The following is a 24,164-nucleotide window of genomic DNA, read 5'->3' as shown; positions in this document are numbered from 1 at the left end:
GACACTCCGCATCTCATCTGATAAGATCGATGGCATTAATGTTGGAAAGCGCAGCCGATCAAAGTGTCACGTGCACTCGTCTTGGCTCTCCATGAAACACTAAGATCAGCCATCGGGAAAACGGCATTGGCTGCAACACTGCTCAAGGGGCACCTGTCTGACCTTCCTGTTGGACTCTGTACGTTTCGGCTAGCTGGCTCTTGAAACAGTTCACGATGTCCTGCCCGCAGCCCTGCGCTACATTCTGATACTCGCGCATGCCTTACGTCGCCGCTACTTCCACCTGACAGCATGTCAATGCTGTCAAGCATCCACCACACACCACAAACAACATGGCTTCCCGGTTGCCTCCTTTGCGAGGCGTGCTACTATGGCTGCATTTTTTCTTGCTAATCGGCTTGGGTACGGCATATAAACCCCTCTCCGACGGCTTCCTGCGCGCGATACCTTCCCCCGGCGACGAGTTCAACATCGATAACAGCACCGGCATACTCGCACCGCTCCTCATACCTCGAGTTCCCGGAACAGCCGGCCAAGTCGTCGCGCAGCGTCACCTAGTCGATTACTTCCAGCGCGAACTGCCGAAGTGGACTATCACATGGCAGAATAGCACACAGAAGACACCGACATCCAAGAACACCGAGCTCCCCTTTGCGAATCTCATAATCAGGCGCGAGCCGCCATGGGTCAAGCCCGGACAGACGAATTTTCTTACGCTTGTCGCGCATTACGATAGCAAGCTGAAGCCAGATGGATTCATTGGCGCGACGGACAGTGCGGCTCCATGCGCAATGATCATGTGGGCTGCCAAGGTGGTGGATGGATATGCACAGCAGATGTACGACGAGATGTCTGAGTTAGGAGAGGGTGGAGACGTGGATATGGACATGGGTATTCAGATCTTGTTCTTGGATGGCGAGGAGGCATTTGAGACATGGACGGACACGGATTCGCTATACGGCTCAAGGTATGTATTTACATTTCCTCTAAAACCTGTAGAATGCGGATCGCTGACACTGACTATAGATCCCTTTCTAACTTCTGGGTCAATAGCCCAAACCCACCAGCCCAAAAGTTTTACAAGTACAAAACGCCGCTTTCCCAGATATCCCTCTTCATGCTCCTCGACCTCCTCGGTTCTTCCGAACCCAGCGTGCCGTCCTACTACACCACCACGCACTGGGCTTACCGCGCCTTCTCTAACGTCGAGTCACGCATGCGCTCCCTTAATCTCCTCGAATCCTCACCCCCTTCGCCGTTCCTACCCGACGTGAACAAGACAATGGCCTTGGGCGGCATTTCGGACGACCACTTGCCTTTCATCTGGAGGGGCGTAGAAACCCTCCATGTTATCCCTCAGCCGTTTCCGAGGGTTTGGCACACGAGCGCGGACGACGGACCGCATTTAGATATGAAGGTCGTAAGAGACTGGGCGCGCATTGTGGCAGGCTTCATGTTGGAATGGTTGGACATGATGGAGGTTTGGAGTGGAGAGGAGCCGGAAGCAGGATCGACACTTGCGATCCATGATGGACGGTGACACGAGAATGAGCGGGCACCACGAAAACTGTCTTGAGCGTCAATATCGACGTTGCCAATATCTATGGTTTGGAGACTGATCGAAGTCAATCTAGATTATACATCGAACAACCAACTTTCCCGAAGCTTCAAAAGCTAGCGAGGTTCCAGTCGGGATCGGTGTCGGTGGAAAACACGCGTTGTGGTCTCGATCGGGTTATCAATCAGTTTGGAGTTATGAGGCTTAAGGAGGACATCTCTGGTGAGCTCGCGCTTTGTGCCAGCTGAGACGGTCGACCGTTCAACAATTTTGATATGGACTTAGGCCATAGCGGGAACAATACCCACCTTTTCTTTTGCTTCATTCCATCGCCTTTGAACCTATTCGCCGAGAGCACTAACAGCTCTATAGTGCTCAATCGTGTAGATGTGGGCTGGCGGGCCAATCTAAGGAATCCTCTTCTGGCCAATACTGGCCCTCGTGTCCTCATTTGGAAACCTTCATTTCTGCATTGATTCACAGAAATTTCGAAGGAATGACTCTCCTTTTAGAGATGCGATTATAGTTGTCAAGCAGATCGCATGGTAAGGCCTCCGCCACGCCAAGCTCAGCACAAGGATGTTTTCGCATTCGATGCGAAAGCAATGAGCAAGAGCGGAAACCGTCCTTTTATGTATTAATTGGGCCAGTCTTGATCTCAAAAGATGTTCCAAGCTCTTACATTCCCGAGGCTGCGACATGGTAGGATCGATGTGGTTGCACATGCTTTGCGTGTCGACGCTTGGGATTGCTGCGCAGGCACAAGGCGGTTGGGAACAGACGGAAAACGTGGTGCACGAAGCTCCAGGTAATACACACTCGAAGGGCTGTTATCCTTCGCCTTCGAGGGAGCGCATGGGAAGGGAGACGTGAGCCGAGATGCGAATTTGAATGTGAATGTGGAAGGATTTGCACATCTCTGTAAGTGATCTGGCGGCATGTTTAACGAAGGGTAGCCACTCACTGTTCGCGAACATCTAGTCCGCAGAGCTGGTTGCTCGATGTACGAAGCCGGCAAAACGTATACCTGCGTGGACTCCAGCGACATTTGCTGCACTGTAGGGGAACTGGGCTGGTGCTGTGCAAACACTGTCGCATGCGGGACGACATCGAGCCAGTGCACGTTTGATGTGTAAGTAACGAATGATCACTTTTAGAAGGAGCAAGGATTGTTGGGCTGTCTGGCTACTGCGTTACGTCAGATTATCTGACAAAAACCGAGTGTAGAGTGAACAAAGCCTCAATTGCGCATATTCCCTTTTGTAGCTCGCCTCAGCCCTTCCTGGGGTAACACCGCGTCGATAGTTCAGGGGAAGCAGGCCCTTATCACCCGTTGTGACATGTTACGCAGCAGTGGCTAATCCAGGCACAAAAAGATTGGTCCACATCCACGTATTGGAGAACGACGTACAGCACCAACTACTATTATTACACTTCCACTCTATACAGCACGTACTTCGTCATGTCTACCTACTTCAGTTACACCACGATAACCGCCGATGTGGATCCGGCTACGGAGTGGGTCACTGTGACTAGCGAGGCTCTTCGGACGGGTAGGAGAGGTATGCCAGCGGAGCCAACATCATCGATATCTCTTCCAGCCGCTCTCGTTCCACCACAAATACCGTCGTTACCTAGTGCAACGCTTGCTTCAGAAAGACTGCAACGTCTTGAGCTTCAAGATTCGAAGATTACCGCAGCGCCGCCTTATATCCAGATCCGAGGCTTGATTTTGCTCCGGCAAAGTCACACAGATACATTGGAAACAATAGTAACTGAAACGACTACGATCACAACGACAGGTGAGTCGACGATCTTCAGTACTTCCACAGTCAGCGATGTCGAGTGGACAACTTCGTGTGATACGCGCATTGCTGCGCTCAACGCGAAGACAACCGTGACTAGCACGGCGACCCTTCGCCTTCAACCTGGCGAAACAGGCCTCCCCTATGCAGAGGACGATGAAGATGTAGTCGGAAGTGGAGCTGGCAATACGGTGAGGAGGAAATATATATCCAGCGCAGCGAGAGCAGGTATCGGTGTCGATGTAGCGCTGGTCATCGCTGGAATCGCAGCGATCATAGGATATTTTGTCAAGAAACGGAAGAATAAGAAGACCGCCACTGCTGCGGGAGCTGGAGCTGAAATCCCAATGATAATCCGGAACCAATCATACAACGGCCCCTCACAAAACCCATCAGGCTCGCCGACGACAATGTTTGATTAGCGATACTCGTACACGACACCCACACCACCCATTAGCTACGGGACTCCCTCGCCGGTATATGGCTATCAGCAGCAGCAAAGCATGCCTGTTGATTCTTCGCCATTACAACAGTACCAGCAGCCTTACGTTGCGTATCAGTACCCTAGACCGCCAAGTCCGACTCTTGGAGGGCCACTGGAGCTCGCAAGCGGGGACGCGCGTCGGCATGCTGGCCCTGGTTTGCCAAGTGAGATGCCAGCTGTGTACAGTCCGCATCCACAGAGGCGTTCGTAGGGCACGAACGTTGGCAAATCCAGGATGACTCTTCACCGACCGCATCTCCCTGTGCATCACTCCAGAAAGTATGATACAAGGCTAGAGTCGAGAATTCAGCAGCTTTCCATGTGTCCTGGTGTCGGAAATAATAGGCCGTAAGTCCGTAACACGGATGCCCATATCAAAGCTTGGAGATGTGTGCTTGGTGAGCGAGAAACGCCGTGTATCTGAATCGTCAAAGAAGGAATTCCTAAACGATTTTAATACTGCCATGGAAAGAAATGGCTGTCTGACCAGTCGCTGCAAGGCGAACTGTAAGTATTATTAGTACATGTCTGTACAGGCGAGTCCTTGTTTCCTACTCGTCTTCATGAGTCCATCTCAACTCCTTACTGCATCTTTCATCCCAAGTTCTTGTCGTGTTCACACAAGCCTGTGTCATTGACGTCGCATTTCTGAATGCCAATCAGTGCATCATACCATCTTGACGACTACTTTTGATGGCATTTCTGGTTCAATTAGCAGAAGCTCAACAGCCGATATCAATTTTCCTTTACCTCCTCCAAGGTCTGCCAGCACGTTACCATCCTCAGTTATCAAACCTGCATCTGCATGCCTGTCAGCGAAGATCCGGGCTGTTGTCGGTCGTTTGGGATTCTTAACATACTCGCAAACTTGATCTGGTACGAAGTCCCTTCCTCGTGAGCAATGACAGGGTGCACTGGAAGCTTTTCGCTGTCGGCGCCAATCTTGAACCACCGTACAGGTTTGGGAAGGAAGCTTCTGTTCTCTACGGTTGCTCGTGCAAGAACCCAGTCACCAGACTGGAGCCTTCGGTCCTTCAGAGTGAACACTGCAGCATCAGGCCCGGTAGTCGCCTGCACGTGGTCTTCGGCGTCCGATCCTACTTTGGCAATAGGTTTACCATCGATTTCAATGATGAAGGGTCCGCTGAGAGTGTCCATTGTGTCCGTGAACGAAGGTTCCAAATCGGAAGTAGCAGGAGAAAAGCAGGCGCCAAACGGCCGATATGAGGCCGCGCGTTCTTGTAAATGCCAAGTTGCCAGGCGTCGGTGCACTGCTGGTCTCGTAGGAGCTAGAATGTGAAGGGGCAGGTGAGACGTGGTTCGCCTTGGTAGCAAGGCGGAAGTGGTAAACGGAGGAATAATACGCTTGTACACGTGCTTACGATGTTGTGAGAACCTTGGCTCGTCCCGGACAACGCCGATTTACTACCGTAGCATCAGGCTACACTTGTTCACCTGCCTGCGGTAAGCTAGCGTACTCGCTTATTTAGCCAGGAGATCTTTGTTCGCAGTGTTACGCGGGGGCTATGTGAAACACTAAGCCCAAGGCGGGGCAGATATATATTAGCCCCACGAATCACAGTTTGGAGCATAGCGATGGTGTGCGCCTTAATATACTCCATGTACTCATCCCGGAGGTTTCTTGCAGATCATCCTGCTACCCCGGTCTGCGCGCCCTCCAAGCATGTGTTTGCCGCCACCAAGACGTTTCAAAAGCTTATGACTTATGTTGATCTCTAGATGACCTCGTTAGTGGTACTCGCCCCGCCATACGCGCCCACTCCTCGACAATTGTTTTGAATCGTGCGCCACCGACAACTTATGGTATTGGATGTCTCCGAAATAAAAGTTTGTACTACAAACGAATGGGGAAAGTCAAAGCTACAATGCCCAAGCTCACCGAGGCTGGGATCGGAGGCAGTGTCCGGGGGGGCGAGATAAGCCCTGGACAAGCTTCCTGTTTAGAAACGCCAGTCAGGTACCAAGCGCCGGCGACGCACAGCAGATAGCAAATCGTCTCCACTACGACTGCTGTACATCCCGACCACACACGACTTAGAGTGAACCACAAACGGAAGGCAAGTAGCCAGCGCAGTCTTGGCTGTCTTGGATCCTTCACATCGATAGGCGGGGATTGTCGTGGCTCAAGATTTCGACATTGAGGCAATGTCGGCAAATTGTATAAGTATGCTGTGACCGACACACCTGTGGCAATCATCCGCTCGCTGCAGCTTCAGTTCTACACCTGTTACTCTTCGCCAGCGCCCAGTCCCGGGAATCTAGCCGATTCGAGCCTTCAAGATGGCCATCAAGTCCTTCCTGACCGCCGCCCTTGTGGCTCCCGCTGCCGTGTTCGGCGCTGCCATTCCCCCGACTGAGGCCGGTACTTCGAGCATCAACATCGTTGGTGGAGAGGCTGCCTCTGCAGGCGACTTCCCCTTTATCGTCTCTCTGCAAGTGAGCGGCTCTCACTTCTGCGGTGGTTCCCTCCTCAACGCGAACACTGTCGTCACTGCCGGTCACTGCGGTGTCGCCTACGCGGCTTCCCGCGTCACCGTCCGCGCTGGATCCTTGGTAAGTTGCTCCGCACTATAAGTTCACGAGTATGAACAGGGATTGATAGTTTGCAGAACAGGAACTCTGGTGGTACTGTCGTCAGCGTTTCGTCTATCAAGACGTACTCTGGCTTCAACTCGAACACCCTTGATGGCGATGTTTCCATCCTCAAGCTCGCAACCTCGATCCCCACGAGCTCTACCATCAGCTACGCTACCCTGGCCGCGTCTGGCTCTGACCCGGCCTCTGGAACTACCCTCACCGTTGCTGGATGGTAAGTCACTCACCATTGTTCCCGTTATGGAACTTCAGTGAGGCTAATCCACAGATAGGGGTACCACTACCGAGGGCGGCTCTTCGCTCCCCACTGCTCTTCGCAAGGTCAGCGTTCCGGTCGTTGCCCGTGATACCTGCGCTTCGCAGTACAAGGCCATCGACCAAAGCTACACCATCACGACCAACATGTTCTGCGCTGGTCTGGCCGCTGGTGGCAAGGACTCCTGCCAGGGTGACTCTGGAGGTCCCATTGTCGACTCGTCCAAGACTCTTGTCGGTCTTGTTTCCTGGGGCGAGGGCTGCGCTGAGCCCAACGCTCCTGGTGTCTACACTCGTGTTGGCTCTTCCGTAATCAGGTCTTTCATCACCTCTAACTCGTAAATATCGCATTTGGAAATGATGTCGGTAGTTCGCGATTGTGGAAAGCTTGGTTGCATTGAAATGAGCGTTTTGCATTGGGGGCTGACGGGGGGACTGTGTGGCAGAGTATCTATTCCATGATTATGATTTATGAAGTAGTAGTCTAAATACAGTTGCAAAGAAGCTTCTGCCAATTGTCAATCTGCCAATTTGCCAATGCCGGTGACAAGCGAACTTTAATATCCGTGAGCCTGGCGCGCAGATGTGGCACAGTCGAGGCCTAGATCGATCTGCTGCTCAAGTCTCAAGTCGGCATAGTTTGTAATACCTGTTGTGCATGGTATATGTAAATCATATGCCCGAAGGTTGTGACCAGGTACTTGAGATCCGCCGGGAAGCCGACAGAGCACTTATGTCACTCTGAACACGTAGAGTGTCGCGTGCTCACTGCGGATCCTCGAGCCAACAAATAAGCAAATTCGGCACTTTATGCCCTTATCCTTAGGTAGCTGCTAGACAAACTGCACGGCATGTCAAATAGTAAGTTGGGAATTTCAAAACCACAAAGCGATTACCTCAGGCTCCGGACTAATACTTCAACTCGTCTGTTATATTCCGTTGCCTATATCCCCCAAACAGTAGAGCGTAAATACTGGCCTATTTCTGGTGTTGTGGTCCTATCCTGGGAATGATGTCTCAGCAATCGGCCAACAAACGAATTGGTCTTTAAAGTACCACTTTGACACACGATCCAGTAACAGAGTATGTACCAAGTTTGTTTGGTGGCGGTTTTCGTGTCTAGTACTCACAAGAATACGATCCGAGTCAAAGTCTTTTGTTGATTTTAGCCTTTCGGACCGTGCTGACTTCTTACCAGCATACTCCATCGTGATGCTTCGTTTCTTTGACAAGACTACGCCTTGGGAGAAGGACACCAGTATGCGACTTCTGAAGAGGTTTATCAATTTTAGAACAGGAGCGCCCCCACACGGAACGAGGAGTTTAGCGCCCATGTTGACATCGGACCTGCAGCTGAAACAGTTTCCAATGCGGATACGAGTTATCTAACCCAATCGGGAACGGTCACATGAATGGAGGCTTGGGAATTGCCTTGGCATACGCGCAACCTCCCTATACAGTGACACCTACCCGCTGCATGTCTCTGTTCAAACTTAACTGCGATATATACCCAACAACGGAACGATGGCTTCACACACCACACCAGTCGGGTCCGCACACCCCATTATCGCTCCTGCCAACCCAGTCAACAGCCAGCTGAGCAGCTCACTAAACAACTTAAGCTTGCAAAGTCCTCCCGGTATGACGACTGCTAGCCTTGATTCTGCGAATAGCACGACCGCCTGGATTTCCGATGCTCCAACCAATTCGGAAGACTCTGGAAGCAATACAGGGGGCCAGCCTGTCAATAATGGAACGGGGGCTCATTTCGTCTTTAGTCCAATCGAGGAAACAGCAGATTCTGGCGAAACCGCCGATACTATAACTATTGAAACAATCACTCGCGACCCTCGGTTCAGTTGCTTCAGTCTAGAGGAGCTTAGAGTTGTTGACTACGCTCAAGGGAGGAAAGCTGTTGGATCGGGGACTACGAGTAGCGGCTTCTCGCACCAGAATCTATCTTCGCTTTCCACTCGTGCGAGGATCTTACATATGTGCGTCTTGCTGTCTATCACACCTTTACTTTTTGCAATCTTACTCGCTGCTGAATATTGTGTGCTAATCATTCTCAGGCTTAAAGGCTCAGGCATAGACATCGTTGTTGGGTCCAAAACCGCTACATTTGGCAAACAAGAGACATGGTGCTTGCCAAAGGCTCTGATATCATATCACTCGCTTTTCTTCAAGGCTGTATGTTTTCACGACTTCAAGGAGAAGGAGGAAAATCGCGTCATCTTAGAAGACGAAGACCCACGGGTATTCTCCCTCTTCGTCGAGTGGATGTTTTACAACAGGTATTCGCTCAGCTCCAGCTGTATGTTCAACGCGGATCTAAAAGCTTGGGTCTTAGGCGACAAGTTGATGTCAACGACATTCAAGAACCACGCTATGAAACGTCTCTACGATGCGCATCATATCGACAACTTGTCCGCTTCATTCGTTACGACGAACATGGTTAGCTTTGTATGCAATAATACTTGCGAAGGTGCGAAGCTACGGCAGTTCTACATCGACTTTGTGGTCACGCATTTCTCGAATCCGTACAAGGTTTTAGGAACAATCGAAGAGTGGGACAATGTTCTGCTGGACTTCGATGACATGCGAATGGCTCTTTTAACGGCCATGAGATCAGACGATCAGCTGGATCGGGTTGAGAAGCTAGAGTTCTACTTGGAGGATACGGATTCACAGATTCCGGATGACTGATTTGGTAGGGGTCTTTGATGTAGACTTTGAAAGGATGTGGCAATGAGTACACACTAGTGTATTAACTCGTAAAATTCAAAGTCCAAAATAAAGAGCAATGATCGAGGCAAGCAGAAGTTCCAAGACATCTAAGTGGAAACCCTCGTGTGGACAGAATCACCAATCAGTAGACATACTGCTTGCGATTTATGAGGACGAGGCAAAGAAAATGAACTGTTATATGGCGGGGCCCATAGCTCTGCACTTTATCGCTGCCTCGGATGCGTACTTGGCTCCTCAACAAGGCCGGAGCACTTGCATGGTAGAGATTGATATGTGTTTCGATGCAAAGACGGGCAAGAAGCTGATGAAGGCGATAACGAAGCGGGTACAGACCGGCAACCCTGGGTCAGACTCCACTGGGGATTGGATCTCGACACTGGGAAGCGAAGGACTTGTGGAACGCTACGAGGAGACTCCGCAGTGGTTGAAGGTGTATTTTGAGCTGAATCAGTCAGGGATCGTCAACGGTCCTCTCAATGTTAAAGCTGGGATTTCAACGAACGTTGGATTGCGATAGTAGGATTTGTGGTGGACAAATAGAATTGCCGGGGTAACGACGGTTTCGTGTTACTTATGCGTATGCGGTGCTGATACGTCCCTAAGCGGGTACCACTGGTGATACTGTTTTTACCGTGCTAGTCCATTGCTGGGCTCCGTAGGTGCCTTGGTATCTCGTGGTACGGAATTGCAGTGGGCTTATCTTAGCATGTAACGTGGTATTCACACGGCCCGGACGTGTGACTCGTGTTGCGAAAACACTGTCTCCTTCGTTCATGTAAAGCATGGTTGCCCCACCAATTCAGCGCGCGCAGCCCCAAGATATCTGCGCTTAAAATATTTCCGAAGGACTTGGAGATGTTGGTGAATGGGGGAGAGCTGTATGTTGAGTATGTGGTGTCGTCCAACGTAGTGGGCCAAGTCGCTAATGCGCAGTTATAGCTGCCTCACTTTGTCGAATCTCATACCTTCAGGCTCTAGCGTTTTTGTCCGCAAGAAGCTCTTCCATAACCTCTACGGCAAGTTCACTGTTTTGAATCGTAACCACATAAGCGAAAGATGGCGTGTAGACCAGAGGAACTCTCCGCGTCGACTGAAACCACGCAAGATCCCAGGACCGAGGAAGATGCCGCAACATCGCGAAACAGACCTACACCGCCTCCCCAGAACTCGCTAATCACGCAATACACCTTCACACAGCCGTACAGCAGCACGTCACAGGCCTCTTCACCGACATTGGCATCTGAGACCCGAGACGTCTTAACAACTGGATCGTGGATCGGGATATGTGCTGGGGTTTCCATCGGGGTTTTGTTGATCGCTGTTGCAGCCCTCTTCCTCGTTTTGCGTTTGCGGCGAAGAAAGAAAGACGCCAGCGAAGGATATAGAGCACAATCGTATCCTCTTAAGAGCATTCTGGACGAAAGAAGAGTACATACTTTGTTAGATATATCCAGACATAGAGGGCTGTCGAGCCCGACCTGAAGAGTCCTTGGATCAAGATGGCTGGACGGTATGACGGCATCTCCAATTCGTACGAAATGAGGCATGGGAAAATAGGACGGTAATGTCTAATGAGAAATCGCAAGCCTGCAAAGCGTCACAATCCGACCCAAATCTGACATATGGGGAGGACAAGCGGCAAGCCGCGTCCCAGAGAGGACCCGTACATATCTTACTTGCGCAATTCTTTTTCACTGCAGATGAGTCGCTGCTTACTTCTATATGCAGACTGTCGAAAAGGTAGGGCTTGCGCATGCAGAACAGCGTTACGCGCTAAACTAGCGCGCGGCTGACCGGTTGCGTGCACGGGCCGCCCAACCTCGCGAAGGACGAAAGCCAGCCACCTCAATCTTCCTCCATCATGAGAACCACAAAAGGCTTCGCCACCATGCATCTTCTAAGATCCAATTCCTTGCATTGGAGAACATCTGCTCTCCACGGTCCTCCGTCGATATTACCGTCCCCCTTCTTGCATCAACTTCAAGAGCTTCTTTGATATCTTTCATCATGCAGCTTACATCGCTGTACTTCACCTTACTGCTCTCTCTGACTTCTGGTCTACCTTTGGAGGGCGCACCGAACCGACATCTGGCAGCACGCTCAAAGACTTATGCAGTTGTCAACGTAGATGGAGGCTCGTCAATAGCAGCACAGCCAGGAACGACTACTATAGTCGACGATCAGACCAAAACCGTTCGAGTCACCGATGCTGCCTCCATAATCACCACCACGGACAGGCTGATAACTACAATTGTTCCTGCTCCGACACCGACGAGTTCGACGACGTCTATCAGCTCCACTAGCTCGAGCAGGTCGAGCAGTAGATCTGCAAGCTCAAGTGCCACTTTGGCCAAAACGTCAACCTCGGCTCAAACCACAACCATCCCCACGGCTGCATTCAATCCAGCAACGACGTCTGAGGCGTTGGCTACTACGCAATCAGAGAAAAATCCGGGAACCAGCCTTGTTACTGTGACCATTACAGAAGGTCCTGCGCCAACAGAATGGTACGATGACGGGTTTTGGCATACAAGATATGCCATCAAGACGAAATGGGACTAGTCTGCCTCTTCTCAGCTGCGCAACGCGGCACTTCAACGCAGACTTTGCCCATGACAATGTCGGAATGTGCTTTTCTTGAACATATTTGAAACGAGCGGTTTGAAGGGGTGAGGTGTGGTTCGAATGGTGAGTCTCGATCACGGTTGAGATAAGGATACACGATTCGATGCATCGGAATGGCGTTTTTCATGATAATGCAGTGCGCAAGACATGAGCTTAGAATATGAGTTTGAGCAATAATCCTAGCATAGCAACGGAGACCATGTACGAACATTACCTTCCTAGGGTTGCAAACACATCAGTCACTGAATTCTCATGTCGATCCCATATTCTTGCTCTGATATGCACAGAGAGTCGATGAGTTGCACGATGCCTGTAGTCTACCCAATTAGGGAAAGCGCTGTCCGCTGTGCCGTGCACTTCCCTCTCCACCTTCCATTCATAGTAGCTCCTTGCACCTAAAATCGAAAACTACCGCCGATATGGATTTTTTCCATCCCCTTTTTCAGAGTGAAGGGCTGCGATTATTGTTCGAATGCCTGCTGCTCAGTCATCCGGGTTAGCATTCCCCCGCAAGCGTCACGAAAAGGCCCGGCTACGAGTTCCCCACCTGTCACGTGTGCAGATCTTACCCCAGAACCCCGGAGTGAAGTGCGGAGGGAAAACGGTAGAATTGGATGGAACATGGTTTCCGAACCGCCGAGAGACCGCATGGCTTAGATCTACGCAGCGCCAGCAATATAACAACCGTTACCAGCCAGATAGCTTAATACTCCTTCAAACGACTGCTGGCCATTAGTAACAGTTCGCCATCATGACGGGATTTGCTCGCGCAAAGGAGGATAGGCCGACCCCGCCGGAAGTCGTAAGTCTGACCACCTTGTAATGTTGAGCTTTCACCAAAACACAGGTTCATAGTACAATTGGCGGGTGTATGCCATGGCATTAGTCATTAGCATGGGCGTCCTCACTTATGGCTACGATTCCTCGTTTATCGGGACGACCATCACACAGAAGAGCTTCCAGCGAGACTTTGGCATGGACAAGATGAGCAAGAAGGAATTGAACGACGTATCGTCAAATCTTACTTCAATTTGTAAGCTTGCATTCCTTCGAGAATTACAGATCAGTGTTAACGAACGCTCAGACTCGGCAGGCGGTTTCTTCGGAGCACTCTTCGCCTTCTTCTCTTTGGAGCTTCTCGGTCGTCGCTGGACTGTCATCTTGTCAGACATTGTTTTCATCGTCGGTGCGCTTTTCTGCACTATTGGAACAGTCCCATCCCGCTCCCTTGGCCTTATCTACACAGGACGCCTCCTTACCGGCCTCGGTGTCGGGGGCATCGCGGCTGTATCACCGATCTACATCGCCGAAATCTCTCCACCAGCCATCCGTGGTCGATTGACAGGTTTCTTCGAATCGTTCTATCAAACTGGAGCTGTGATCGGCTTCTCGATTAATTATGGCATCGTTCATAACCTGGACACGAACGACTCCAACGCGTGGAGGATCCCTATGGCGGTCCAGCTAATCCCGGCTGGAATCCTTGCCCTCATGGCGCCAATATTAAAGGAGAGCCCTACATGGTTGCTCAAGCGTGGCCGCGAAGAGGAAGCATATCAAGTGTATAGTTTCATTCGCATGCTACCGGCTGACCACGAGTATATTGCTGAAGACGTGCACTTCATCAAGGAGGGGATCGCAAAGGAACGCGCAGCTCTTGTGGGCTCAACTAACGCTACGCTGGGTCGCGTGATGAAGGGTGCGGCAAGAGAGTCATCGCTCAAAGGCATGCGGAATCGCTTCTTGCTCGTGTTTCTTATGTTCATGTGGCAGGCATGGTCCGGTGCCGCAGCCATCAACTGTAGGTGCACACTAAAACGTCAACATTCCGATGTACACCACGACTGACTAGTTGCGCAGACTACTCGCCCACAATCTTTACTTCGATTGGCCTGACTGACGTCACGCTCTGGACAGGTATTTACGGCGTCATCAAAGCTGCGGGATCCATCATCTTTTTCACCTGGTTTATCGACAAATTCGGACGAAAGTGGCCATGGATCATATCATCCCTTGCCTGCGCTTTTTGCCAGTATTATCTTGCAATTTACATTGCAATTGGACATCCGGAGACTGGCGTTCCGCAATCAGCGTCGACTGTTGCGGGCGGCAAGGGGGCTACGGCAATGATCATGATCTTTGGGGCGGCCTGGAGCTTCGGTGCCAATGGTCTGCCCTGGATTATCTCAGCTGAGATCTTTCCTTCTTCTTTGAGGTCTATATCTGGGGCGAGTACTACAACAGAGCTGTGGTCACGATCAAAGCTAATGACGTCAGTAGCCTTTTGCCGCCATGAGCGTCTGGTTGTGGACGTATGTGGTTACGAGAGCGCTGCCAAGTATGTACACGTCCATGGGATGGGGTGTATATGTGTTCTTCGCCACATGCTTGGTCTGTGCGAGCATCTACGCCTTCTTCTTCATTCACGAGACGAAAGGGCTGCGTGTCGACCAGATGGACGAGCTCTTTGGCTTCGAGAAGCGACACCAGGTAGGTGCACCGGCGGCCAAAGCTTTTGCCGAGGATGATGACGGCGAGACAACGAAGGCAAAGGTTGTCAAGAGCGAGGTAGTGTGACACAAGTATGTATTTAGATGTAATCGTGGCCAGGAGCTTCCCGACAGGGACCTGAAGATGTCATGCTTTTGTTGATGTTTGGGAAACGGTGATGCTGAACGATGACGACGCTTGGAGCTTGGAGCTGATCCCTGTTCCCCGCCAAGCCATGGACACGGGCAGGTGCATCCCACACCCATTGCGCTACCCCATCTCTCCGCACCCTGCGCCCAGATCCCACCTTTCGACACACACAATGGCGACGTCGCCGCCGCCGGTCGAGGACCAGGCGCGTCTGCTCGAGGACGCGCTCGCCGTGGTCCGCCAGCAGACGATGCTCATGCGCCGCTGCCTCGAGACGCCCGGCAAGCTGATGGATGCGCTCAAGTGCAGGTACCGAACAGGCCTCTCTGGACCACCGCCCGCTTGCTAATCTACCCGCGCGCAGCTCCACGCTCGTCTCGGAACTGCGGACTAGCAGCTTGGGACCTAAGCAGTACTACGAGCTCTACATGTCCGTCTTCGATGCCCTGCGCCATCTTTCCGTCTACCTCCGCGAGAACCACCCCGTGAACCACCTCGCCGACTTGTACGAGCTCGTGCAGTATGCCGGGAACATTATACCTCGCCTTTATCTCATGGTCACCGTGGGCACTGTATATATGGCCATTGAGGATGCGCCTGTCAAGGAGATCATGAAGGACATGATGGAGATGAGTCGCGGTGTCCAGCACCCAATTCGCGGCCTCTTTCTGCGCTACTACCTTGCGGGGCAGGCTCGCGACTGCTTGCCCGAGGGAGACGGCGAGGGTCCCGAGGGAAATCTGCAGGACTCAATCAGCTTCATACTCACCAACTTCGTGGAAATGAACAAGCTATGGGTACGGCTGCAACACCAGGGTCACTCCAGAGAGCGGGAGCAGAGGACCAAGGAGCGTCAGGAGCTGCAGCTCCTGGTAGGCAGCAACCTCGTCCGTCTCAGCCAGCTGGTCGATCTACAGAACTACAAGAAGATCTTAAACCCGTTATTGGAGCAGATCGTGCAATGCCGAGATGTCCTGGCGCAGGAATACCTACTGGAAGGTGAGCCAGACCGCTTCCAAGACGGGAGGCCCATCAGGTGCTAACCTTACGCCAGTTGTTACCCAGGTCTTCCCCGACGAATTCCACCTCCACACCCTCGACCAGTTCCTCTCCGCAGTCGCCCGCCTAAATCCGCACGTCAACGTCAAGGGAATCGTAGTCGGTTTAATGGACCGCTTGTCTGCATACGCGCAACGTGAGTCCGAGTCAGAAAGCCCAGACCAGCGCAAAAAGACGGAAGAGGAGGCGATAGCAAATCTCATGGAGCAACTGAGGATACAAAAGGAGCAAAAGCCTGTCGAAGAGGCGCCACCGGAAACACAGCAAAATGGCGGTACGTCCGAGTCGGAAACTGCCGCCGATTCCGCGTCGATAGCAACTGGAACGACTGCTGCTGAGCCTCTCGAGTCCGAAACATCCGAAGCGCCTGAAGCATCCGAAGCCAACGAAGCAGCCGAGACAGACGGTGAGATCGAAAAGCACAGGGGCATTCCAAAGAACGTGAAGCTGTTCGAGATCTTCCACGAACAAGTGGCGACGCTGGTGAAGATGCAACGGCTTTCGATTCAGGACACTGTTGGTTTGCTTGTTTCGCTAGCCAATCTTGCATTGTGGGTCTTCTCCATACATCATTTGGATTAGTCGACTGACTTCAGCAGAAACATCTACCCCGAGCGCCTGGATTACGTTGACCAAGTACTGGCATTCGCGAACCAGAAGGTCACGGAATTTGCGAACAGTGCTGACCTGCACTCGCAAACCTGTCAAAGCCAGATTCTTAGCCTCTTGCTGGCACCCATCAAGACATACGTATCTATGTTCACCGCTCTCGCTCTTCCTAACTTCATTCCTCTTCTACATAATCAGCCATATCCCACGCGGAGGGCAGTAGCGGGCGAGGTTGCAAGAAGTCTGTTACGGAACCAAACGCACATCACCTCAGTAGAAAACCTGGAGAGTGTCTTGGAGATTCTCAAGGTCCTCATTAAGGAAGGTATGCAGCAGGCCACCGGTTATCCCGGCGGTCCTATTCAGCGGAGAGCGCAAGAGACAGACGAAACGATAGAAGAGCAAGGCTGGTTAGCACGAATAGTGCACTACATCCGTGGAGCCGACAACGATACCCAATTCAAGCTCCTGCAAACTGCTCGAAAGGCCTTCGCGGAGGGTAATGAACGTGTCAAGTTCACCACGCCAGCAATTATCACTGCCTCCCTAAAGCTTGCACGTCGGTACAAAGCTCGCGAACATTTCGAGGACAACTGGCAATCACAGTCATCTGCCCTTTACAAGTTCATGCACAGCACACTATCGACACTGTATACCAGGGTCACAGGCTCCGCCGACCTATCGCTCCGATTGTTCATTGCTTGCGGACAAGTCGCTGACCAGAACGGCTTCGAAGAGGTCGCGTATGAGTTCTTCGCACAAGCCTTCACAATCTACGAGGAAGCCATAAGCGATTCAAGAGCGCAGTTCCAGGCGGTCTGCGTTATTGCAAGCGCACTGCATACTACCAGGAACTTCGGAAAGGAGAACTACGACACCCTCATAACCAAGTGCGCGCTGCACGGAAGTAAGCTCCTCAAGAAGCCGGATCAATGCCGCGCGGTGTATCTGGCGAGTCATCTCTGGTGGGCGACGGAGATCCGAGCTTTGGGCGAGGAGGACCCGAAGAATGTGAGTTCATTTAAATACTGGATGCTCATATATTGACTCATCGTAGCTTTACCGTGACGGCAAGCGCGTGCTCGAGTGTCTGCAGCGTGCTCTCCGTGTAGCGGATGCCTGCATGGACGCAGCGGTGTCTGTCGAACTCTTCGTCGAGATTCTCAACCGCTATGTCTACTACTTTGACCAGGAGAACGAGGCGGTAAGCGTTTCCAAATTTTATTCACATCAGTCAAAGCTGACGAAGCTTAGGTCACTACCAAATATCTCAACGGACTCATCGAGCTAATCCACTCCAACCTCCAATCCAACGAGAACGCGTCCGCGCTTGAGAACCCGAAACGACATTTTCAGCGTACGCTGGACTACATCGCGAGTAGAGAGTATGAAGGTGTTGTTACGGCGCCCAAGTAGGACGTCGGAATGGTCAGAGGGAAGAGGCCTAGTAAGGGGTGTTCGCCTCGCATGGGGTTTCTTGTACTAATAGCTTGCGAAGTGAGGATCTGAGGCATAGCGATCGTGTCAATGTTGTAGAAGGGTGGTGGGCCTGGAGAGTAGATAAGAAATTTCTGGACTGGAAACTCGATGTGTGTGTACGATGACAAGAATGTGTTCCATGTTGGTGCTTCTGGAGGCTCAGATTGGAAGCTGACAAAGTCAGTGACAACTTTTAGGAGGCAATTGATGATAGCCTTACGCTTGGCGATTTGCCGATGATACTCAAGAACCGTAGCAGATACGAAGTGGAGTTGAAGAGGGTGCCGCAGGCTGGGTCATCTCTTCCTCGCTCCCAGTGGACAGCAGCAACGGAGTTGCTCTGGTGTCCAACGCAGGCACGAACCCCGCGGCGACGAGTCAAACCATCAACTTCATAGGCTGCGCTCCATGGAACGCAGATGAATGCTTCGCGTCGATTGTTCTTCCAAGACAATGTTGACAGTACGATGTATGCAATTTGCTTATCTCTTTTTACGACTTTGTCAGCCTTGCGAGCTCAAGTTAACTCGGACAAGGCAGGCTCGCTCATGCACGCCAAGACTTAGGCCGCGGCTCACTGTGTGCCACTTCGCGTCTCCTCGTGGACATGACTTGGGCCACTCTAGTTTCGTGGTATTTGTCTGCGGCCCATGCCCAAAACCCTGCATATGTGGGCAGATGATGCGACCTGCCGACACCAGACCACGTCAACCCATTTCGTCTCTCACGAGTCCTAAAAGATAAGGCTGAAAGAGGTGAGACATGTGGAATGTGCCCGCAATATAATCATTGCAAAACCTGACTAGTTTACGAGACGTATGATATTTGTTTTGCTGATCTGCAGATATCCTCCATAGTCGCGCTACTAAGAACAATCTCTCACCGGGAGAAGCACGTTTCATCGCTTTACCTTCTCTGTCGCGTAACGTCTAGCATAAACCGGGCTGGAATTCCGGAGATAGAAGGACACTGGTCATGCCATCTAGTCACATGTGTTCTGTTGCCGTGTCTTCCGGCAATGAAGAGCTCGAAACATCGTCTCTGTGCAACAAATGCGAATCGATCTTCCACTTCGAATATATCGGATGGCGTAAAGACGACATGAGGCCGCATCACATTACCATGAATACCCTGGAACAATCTGCCAATTCCGACTGTTATATCTGTACTCGTCTTTTGAAGAGTGTGAGTGGTTGTCGAAAGATAAATATCCAGTTTGCAGGGATCAAGTCTCGGCAATGGGTCTTTGAATTTATCGTCGTCTTCTGTATTCAATACTGGGAAGCCCCCAGCGATGAATACGAATGGAGCCCGATGAGAGTCATCGAGACTGAATTTTGCTGTCTCAGCTTGGACCGGGCCAGACAGTTGAGTATGCAGAGGTCGCTCCAGGTTGGAACTCGCTCGCATAATACCATGCGACAAGCCCGAAATTGGATCGATCAATGTATGAGGAAGCATGAACGTTGTACCGTATTTGAGGAACAGTCATGGATACCGTCGCGCCTAGTCAACGTTGAAAGAATTTCAAAGTCGACCATGGTTGCCAAGCTCTGTACCCGAGGAACCATTGCACCTGGGACGTCCTATCTTTCGCTTAGCCACCGATGGGGCAAAGGGGATTTTTTGACTCTGAAATCTCAGTCCCTGGAGTCTTGGAAGAAAAGAATTCCTATTGATGAACTTAGCCGGGTGTTCCAAGACGCGATACATGTAACAGACGCACTCGGTTTCGCATATATCTGGATCGATTCACTTTGCATCATTCAAGACGATCTGAACGACTGGAAAAGGGAGTCCATGACGATGCATCGCATCTACAAAGGCGCTGCGTGTAATCTTGCGGCCGCAGAGTCCGAGAGCGGTGAAGAAGGCTTCGTCAACACGCAGCGACCGAGCAATCCAATGTTTCCGATAGTTCGGACTTTATGGCTGGACCGCCCCCAAAGAATGGGCTATTTGATAGCAGGTCGTCCTTTTGAGCATCGACATGAGGGCCCTCTATTCACGCGAGCTTGGGTATTACAGGAGCAAATACTAGTAAGAAGTCACTGACATTTTGGAGGACCATCATAACAGAAGTAGGCCGCCCGAACGTTGAATTTTGGTGGGGAGTCTGTTTCTTGGGAATGCAATGAGCTTGTGGCTGATGAAATGTGGCCCCTGGGATTTCCGCTGGAGGAAGGGCGACCAAATACGTACAACCCAGTGGAGCGAAGATCCATCGACGTTGGTGTATCCCAGATCAAACTGAGGGAGCTATCAACTAAGCCGGTAGGTGCTGTCGTTGAGATCTACCCTAACAATGATCTATATGGAAGAAGTGCAGCTAACTGTTAAGCAACACGTGATTCATCACGCTTGGAAATGTATCATCGTAGACTACATGCGACGCGACATATCAAAGCCCTCTGACAGATTACCGGCTCTTGCTGGACTTGCGAATGCTTTCCAATCAATACTACCCACGGATCGCTATCGCTTTGGAGCATGGATGAACGATCCCATGAGCCTGCTGTGGTCACCTCGTCATCAAGAGTTCCAAGAATATGAGCTCGCGAACGAAGTTCCGAGTTGGTCCTTTGCACGATACGAAACAGAGATATATTGGAGATACGGAAAAGAAGAAGCCAGAGACAGGACCAACTACATGCTCGCACAATGCCTGGACGCGCCAGCTTGCGATGCCTTTCCTTCGCAGCTACATATTCAAGGACCACTCATGCTTCCGCGTAGGATTCCTCCGGAGTATTCTAATGAGTTCAAGTTTTCTGTGGAACTCAGGGCAGGCGGCGCTTGCGCGTTCACTTATCACATGGATACCCGTTTCCTGAGATCTGTCAAGTCCGAAATCAAGGACGAATCCCATCCAGAAAGCAGTTTCCATGTTTTGCCAATTGTGGAAATATGGTTGTCCCAAACCTATGGTGGCCAGAAGTGGGGCGTATGGAGCATGCTTCTGAAGCGCGATCACACCCTCGGGAAAGCCTTTTATAGACGTGCAGGAACTGCATACCACATTTCAAGAGTGGCTTTCGGAAGCTTGTTGCCCCAACTTCAGGAAGGGTTAAGCGAGGATGACTACGTGGATATGGACGTGGATGGGACTTGTACGGTCATAGTAGTGTAGGCAAACCATCAACCTTGCGCCACTCAATGCATGTTTGATCTTATCCAGAACGAACTTTCGAGAGCACATATAGCGGCTACAGGACTTGGTGAACACTTTCAAGGCTTGGCTTGACAACTGTTAGCGTAGTCCTTCTGCATACTCTTCCATTCTCCGTGAGAGTACTGAATGAATTGAGATCATAGTGGGAGCGCCACATCTGGATGCGATAACTAGACGTCAGCACTAGTCTGCTATTCGAGAGTTCGTAGTTCTCTTGCTACCGTGGATACGTTCAACGTCAACATGTCGTAATGCCATGCCGGTGTCAACAAGCAGCGGGCCGCTCTTCAGTGTCTGAGAGCTGTGATGGTGTTGACGAAACGACTATCACGTCGCAGCGGATTTCACTGTTGTTGACCAATGCATTGTAATATATGAATGCTTCTATGGGGTATGTGCGTGCCCTCACCAAACCCAATTCCCGTCGCTACAGCTATCTATGCTATGCTGTTAACGCCTGATGAAAAATGTGAAGAGGACTGTTTGCGCCGGTGATGCTGAAATTTCTCTGGAGTGCCAACGCTGTGAGAGTAAGAAAGAAATGCAATGAATCGCTCAAACGCCTGATACCAGAATACCGCATGTTGTTGCGCCGCCACCTCCCTCGATGGAACAAGATCCCAGGCCGTGATGCAGAAGTCGTAAAATCCATCAAACGGGGCGAACAACATCATCAACTCCTGATGCTATGCCCTTAAGCTTCCACGTCCTCCACCATGATGTGTACAACCTTGCTCTTACGCCGTTGCGACAAAGCTGAATTGACACTAACATTGCACTTCCGCGCCGCGCGGCTCATGCACGGGATCTGCAAGACTCCCACGATGGCCATCAGCGCTGAAGCCCACCATGCCAGAGGAGTGAAACGAATATCAATCGAGATCCCGTAGAGTAGCCCAGCGATCGGGCTGGCCATGGTTCGGCACGCTGCGCCAGTGCTCGCGGCTAGACCGTTGATCCTTCCAAGGTGGTTGGGCGCAGGTGCGGCCTCTTTGATCATGATAAGGAGAAGCGGATACGCAACGATGGAGGTGATGCTTCGGACCGTGAGACAAGCGTAGATTCCGGGATACACGAGGGTAGCAGGGAGCAACGGAAGGAAGGGAACGACGAAGTAAGCAATGGGGTGGCCGACGGTAACGAGGACGAGAAGGCGCCAAACGCCAAAGAATGAGGCGAGCACAGGGAAGAGGGCGCCTTGGATAAACAACTGGATGAGTCCGTTGATGGACAAGATGATGCCCACGTTTTGCAGTGGAATACCGAGGCCTCCTCCAAAAGCGTTCGGTGAAAGTGACATGGAAGAAACATCATCCGCGCGTTTGTCCTGGAGGAAGATGGGCAGCAGGTGGTCGTATGTCATCTTGAGTGGGTCAGCTCAATTCAATGCGTCGAGGCAGCGTTGAACTTACCGAGTGGTAGGTGAAAATGCCCAGAGCAATCACGAAAGTGAGCACTGTCTTTGTGATGACCTTCTCGTGCGACGGGGAATTCTCATCGATCCAGTCGCCGTTCGACTTGACACGCCATAGCTCGTCGTGGTGCGTGTCTACGTCATCGAATGTCCCATAGCTCTCGGCAGTCAAGTTCGCAGGTGCGTTTGCAATGGCACCTTGGGCTGGCAAGAGCGGAGTTTCGGCAGTAGTGGCGTCGAGATCGGCTTGGCTGCTCCACGGCTGCATATCTGGGTGAGTTTCCTCGAGCAGAAAGTAGCCTGCGAGAATAGCAACAAGAAGCAACCCAGTGCAGAGGATATTCGGCAGCAAGTACGGGAACTTCCCAAAAATGCCAGCAGAAGAAAAGAAGGACGGGAAGTTATCTGCTGGTTCGGCAAAGTAACCACCGATCGAAGCTGCGAGATCAGTAAAGCATGGATTGTATTGGGAGGAAAGACTGCTTACGTCCGATGATGGTACCGATGCTCCAGACGAAAGGCATCACTGCATATGCTCTCGCTACTTTGGTCAGCATCCCTACTTTCATTGATAGCGTACGTTACTTACGTTCATGCTTCGGGTTCTTGACGAGTTCGCCGACCATGGTTTGGATCACTCCGATATTTCCGTTTAGTATACCACCAAGAATTCTGCCTGCGAGAGCCATCCAGAAGCTTGATGAGAAACCAACGACTAAAAGGGAAGAGACGGTACCGAAGCAGCCCATCAAAAGTACCTACTATTGTCAGTAACCATCGACTGTGAACCGGCTGCAACCACTGCGATCTTGAAGGTAACATACTGGCTTGCGACCTATTTTGTCTGAGAGGCCTCCCCAATACATGCCTGTGCATGCTTCGGCGAGAGAAAAGGCAGAGATAAGGATGCCCGCAAAGAAGGGCGCTTGCGACTCAGATGCTCCATAATGGGCAACGAGCTTGATAGCGTAGGGAAAGATGGAGGTGAGCGCAATGGGCTCGGCAACTCGTACGAGCGCTGCGACACATGTTAACGACGTTTCCTAGGAATCGAAGGTGCGACTATACTGACCAAGGAGAAAGAGCTGCGCGACAGGAAATTCGTCTGGGGTCCGCGGGCTTGTTCTTGCTTTGGTGAGTCCAAACATATCCTATAGCCTGACTTGATCCTTACGATTACGCCAAGACGCAAGCAGTGGCGGTCGTGGGGGGCTGCTATGTGAGTATCTTCTTGCTTGCGCGTGGCGTCAAAGAGTCGTGCGTGATTGCTGGAGGCCGAAAGCAGGCTAAGGAATGAAGTAGAGAGTGAAGGTGTGAAAAAAACGTGTTCAGTGGTGTTGAGGAATGAAGTGAGGAGCATGAAAGAAAAGGCGGCGACAAGAGCAAGTTAACGAGCGGACTGTCCAATGGGATTCTGAGATATGCGTTGGGCTCGGGCGAGACCGTGCGTCCTTCGGGCCATCGGCAATCTCCTGATAGATATCCGTCCGTTTGCAACCATGTTGCCACGTCTGCTCAGCTACATACACACGACGTTCCAAGTGATAACATGTTAGATCACTCCGACGTCGAAATAGTACTCGATTGCGTGCTGTAGTTGATAGAGACGGACTTCGCGGGGAGTGGCGGATCCCTGCCAATTGCCCTAAGACAGGCAGCCAAGCGAAAAGCTAGCAGCTAGTACCCACTAGCGCATGTGG

General features: G+C 51.4%; 10 protein-coding genes across 10 annotated transcripts; 8 read left to right on the top strand and 2 right to left on the bottom strand.

Moving 5' to 3' along the window:
• The first annotated feature begins 133 nt into the window (after nucleotides 1–133).
• CC84DRAFT_1162086 (uncharacterized protein) lies at nucleotides 134–1,867 on the top strand. Its single transcript, XM_018177903.1, has 2 exons — nucleotides 134–967; nucleotides 1,027–1,867. Exons 1-2 carry the CDS (start codon nucleotides 333–335, stop codon nucleotides 1,538–1,540), a joined length of 1,149 nt encoding a protein of 382 aa, XP_018038444.1. The 5' UTR covers nucleotides 134–332; the 3' UTR covers nucleotides 1,541–1,867.
• Nucleotides 1,868–3,020: 1,153 nt separating this feature from the next.
• CC84DRAFT_1214618 (uncharacterized protein) lies at nucleotides 3,021–3,785 on the top strand (the record flags this gene model as incomplete). Its single annotated transcript, XM_018182652.1, has 1 exon — nucleotides 3,021–3,785. The coding sequence occupies one exon, from the start codon at nucleotides 3,021–3,023 to the stop codon at nucleotides 3,783–3,785; it is 765 nt and encodes a 254-aa protein (XP_018038443.1).
• A 656-nt stretch (nucleotides 3,786–4,441) lies between these two features.
• On the bottom strand, nucleotides 4,442–5,005 carry CC84DRAFT_1214617 (uncharacterized protein; the record flags this gene model as incomplete). Its single annotated transcript, XM_018182651.1, has 4 exons — nucleotides 4,442–4,495; nucleotides 4,521–4,549; nucleotides 4,598–4,648; nucleotides 4,708–5,005. The coding sequence occupies 4 exons, from the start codon at nucleotides 5,003–5,005 to the stop codon at nucleotides 4,442–4,444; spliced, it is 432 nt and encodes a 143-aa protein (XP_018038442.1).
• A 784-nt stretch (nucleotides 5,006–5,789) lies between these two features.
• On the top strand, nucleotides 5,790–7,060 carry CC84DRAFT_1239231 (insect inhibitor with A fungal trypsin; the record flags this gene model as incomplete). Its single annotated transcript, XM_018183972.1, has 3 exons — nucleotides 5,790–6,421; nucleotides 6,478–6,677; nucleotides 6,736–7,060. Exons 1-3 carry the CDS (start codon nucleotides 6,149–6,151, stop codon nucleotides 7,058–7,060), a joined length of 798 nt encoding a protein of 265 aa, XP_018038441.1. The 5' UTR covers nucleotides 5,790–6,148.
• A 1,136-nt stretch (nucleotides 7,061–8,196) lies between these two features.
• Nucleotides 8,197–9,153, top strand: CC84DRAFT_1203556 (uncharacterized protein; the record flags this gene model as incomplete). Its single annotated transcript, XM_018181841.1, has 3 exons — nucleotides 8,197–8,712; nucleotides 8,791–9,012; nucleotides 9,069–9,153. Coding segments are annotated over exons 1-3 (777 nt in total), but the record flags the coding sequence as incomplete, so codon positions are not given.
• Nucleotides 9,154–11,326: 2,173 nt separating this feature from the next.
• Nucleotides 11,327–12,324, top strand: CC84DRAFT_1162082 (uncharacterized protein). The gene has a single exon (XM_018177902.1). The coding sequence runs from the start codon at nucleotides 11,474–11,476 to the stop codon at nucleotides 12,026–12,028; it is 555 nt and encodes a 184-aa protein (XP_018038439.1). The 5' UTR covers nucleotides 11,327–11,473; the 3' UTR covers nucleotides 12,029–12,324.
• A 363-nt stretch (nucleotides 12,325–12,687) lies between these two features.
• Nucleotides 12,688–14,702, top strand: CC84DRAFT_1114275 (MFS quinate transporter-like protein QutD). Its single transcript, XM_018175392.1, has 5 exons — nucleotides 12,688–12,893; nucleotides 12,947–13,124; nucleotides 13,176–13,892; nucleotides 13,952–14,319; nucleotides 14,372–14,702. The coding sequence occupies exons 1-5, from the start codon at nucleotides 12,843–12,845 to the stop codon at nucleotides 14,666–14,668; spliced, it is 1,611 nt and encodes a 536-aa protein (XP_018038438.1). The 5' UTR covers nucleotides 12,688–12,842; the 3' UTR covers nucleotides 14,669–14,702.
• Nucleotides 14,703–14,854: 152 nt separating this feature from the next.
• On the top strand, nucleotides 14,855–18,037 carry CC84DRAFT_1162081 (vacuolar protein sorting-associated protein 35). Its single transcript, XM_018177901.1, has 6 exons — nucleotides 14,855–15,040; nucleotides 15,096–15,730; nucleotides 15,786–16,341; nucleotides 16,390–17,410; nucleotides 17,457–17,603; nucleotides 17,654–18,037. Exons 1-6 carry the CDS (start codon nucleotides 14,904–14,906, stop codon nucleotides 17,813–17,815), a joined length of 2,658 nt encoding a protein of 885 aa, XP_018038437.1. The 5' UTR covers nucleotides 14,855–14,903; the 3' UTR covers nucleotides 17,816–18,037.
• A 625-nt stretch (nucleotides 18,038–18,662) lies between these two features.
• Nucleotides 18,663–21,008, top strand: CC84DRAFT_1203553 (HET-domain-containing protein; the record flags this gene model as incomplete). Its single annotated transcript, XM_018181840.1, has 3 exons — nucleotides 18,663–19,918; nucleotides 19,964–20,152; nucleotides 20,208–21,008. The coding sequence occupies exons 1-3, from the start codon at nucleotides 18,854–18,856 to the stop codon at nucleotides 21,006–21,008; spliced, it is 2,055 nt and encodes a 684-aa protein (XP_018038436.1). The 5' UTR covers nucleotides 18,663–18,853.
• Nucleotides 21,009–21,399: 391 nt separating this feature from the next.
• CC84DRAFT_1257001 (MFS general substrate transporter) lies at nucleotides 21,400–23,612 on the bottom strand (the record flags this gene model as incomplete). Its single annotated transcript, XM_018184688.1, has 6 exons — nucleotides 21,400–22,413; nucleotides 22,463–22,902; nucleotides 22,952–23,005; nucleotides 23,054–23,222; nucleotides 23,289–23,482; nucleotides 23,537–23,612. The coding sequence occupies 6 exons, from the start codon at nucleotides 23,610–23,612 to the stop codon at nucleotides 21,745–21,747; spliced, it is 1,602 nt and encodes a 533-aa protein (XP_018038435.1). The 3' UTR covers nucleotides 21,400–21,744.
• Nucleotides 23,613–24,164: the final 552 nt, after the last annotated feature.

The sequence above is a fragment of the Paraphaeosphaeria sporulosa genome (genome assembly GCF_001642045.1).
Source record: "Paraphaeosphaeria sporulosa strain AP3s5-JAC2a unplaced genomic scaffold CC84scaffold_3, whole genome shotgun sequence".
In the NCBI taxonomy this organism is placed as follows: domain Eukaryota; kingdom Fungi; phylum Ascomycota; class Dothideomycetes; order Pleosporales; family Didymosphaeriaceae; genus Paraphaeosphaeria; species Paraphaeosphaeria sporulosa.
This window is presented reverse-complemented; position numbering and strand designations above follow the sequence as displayed.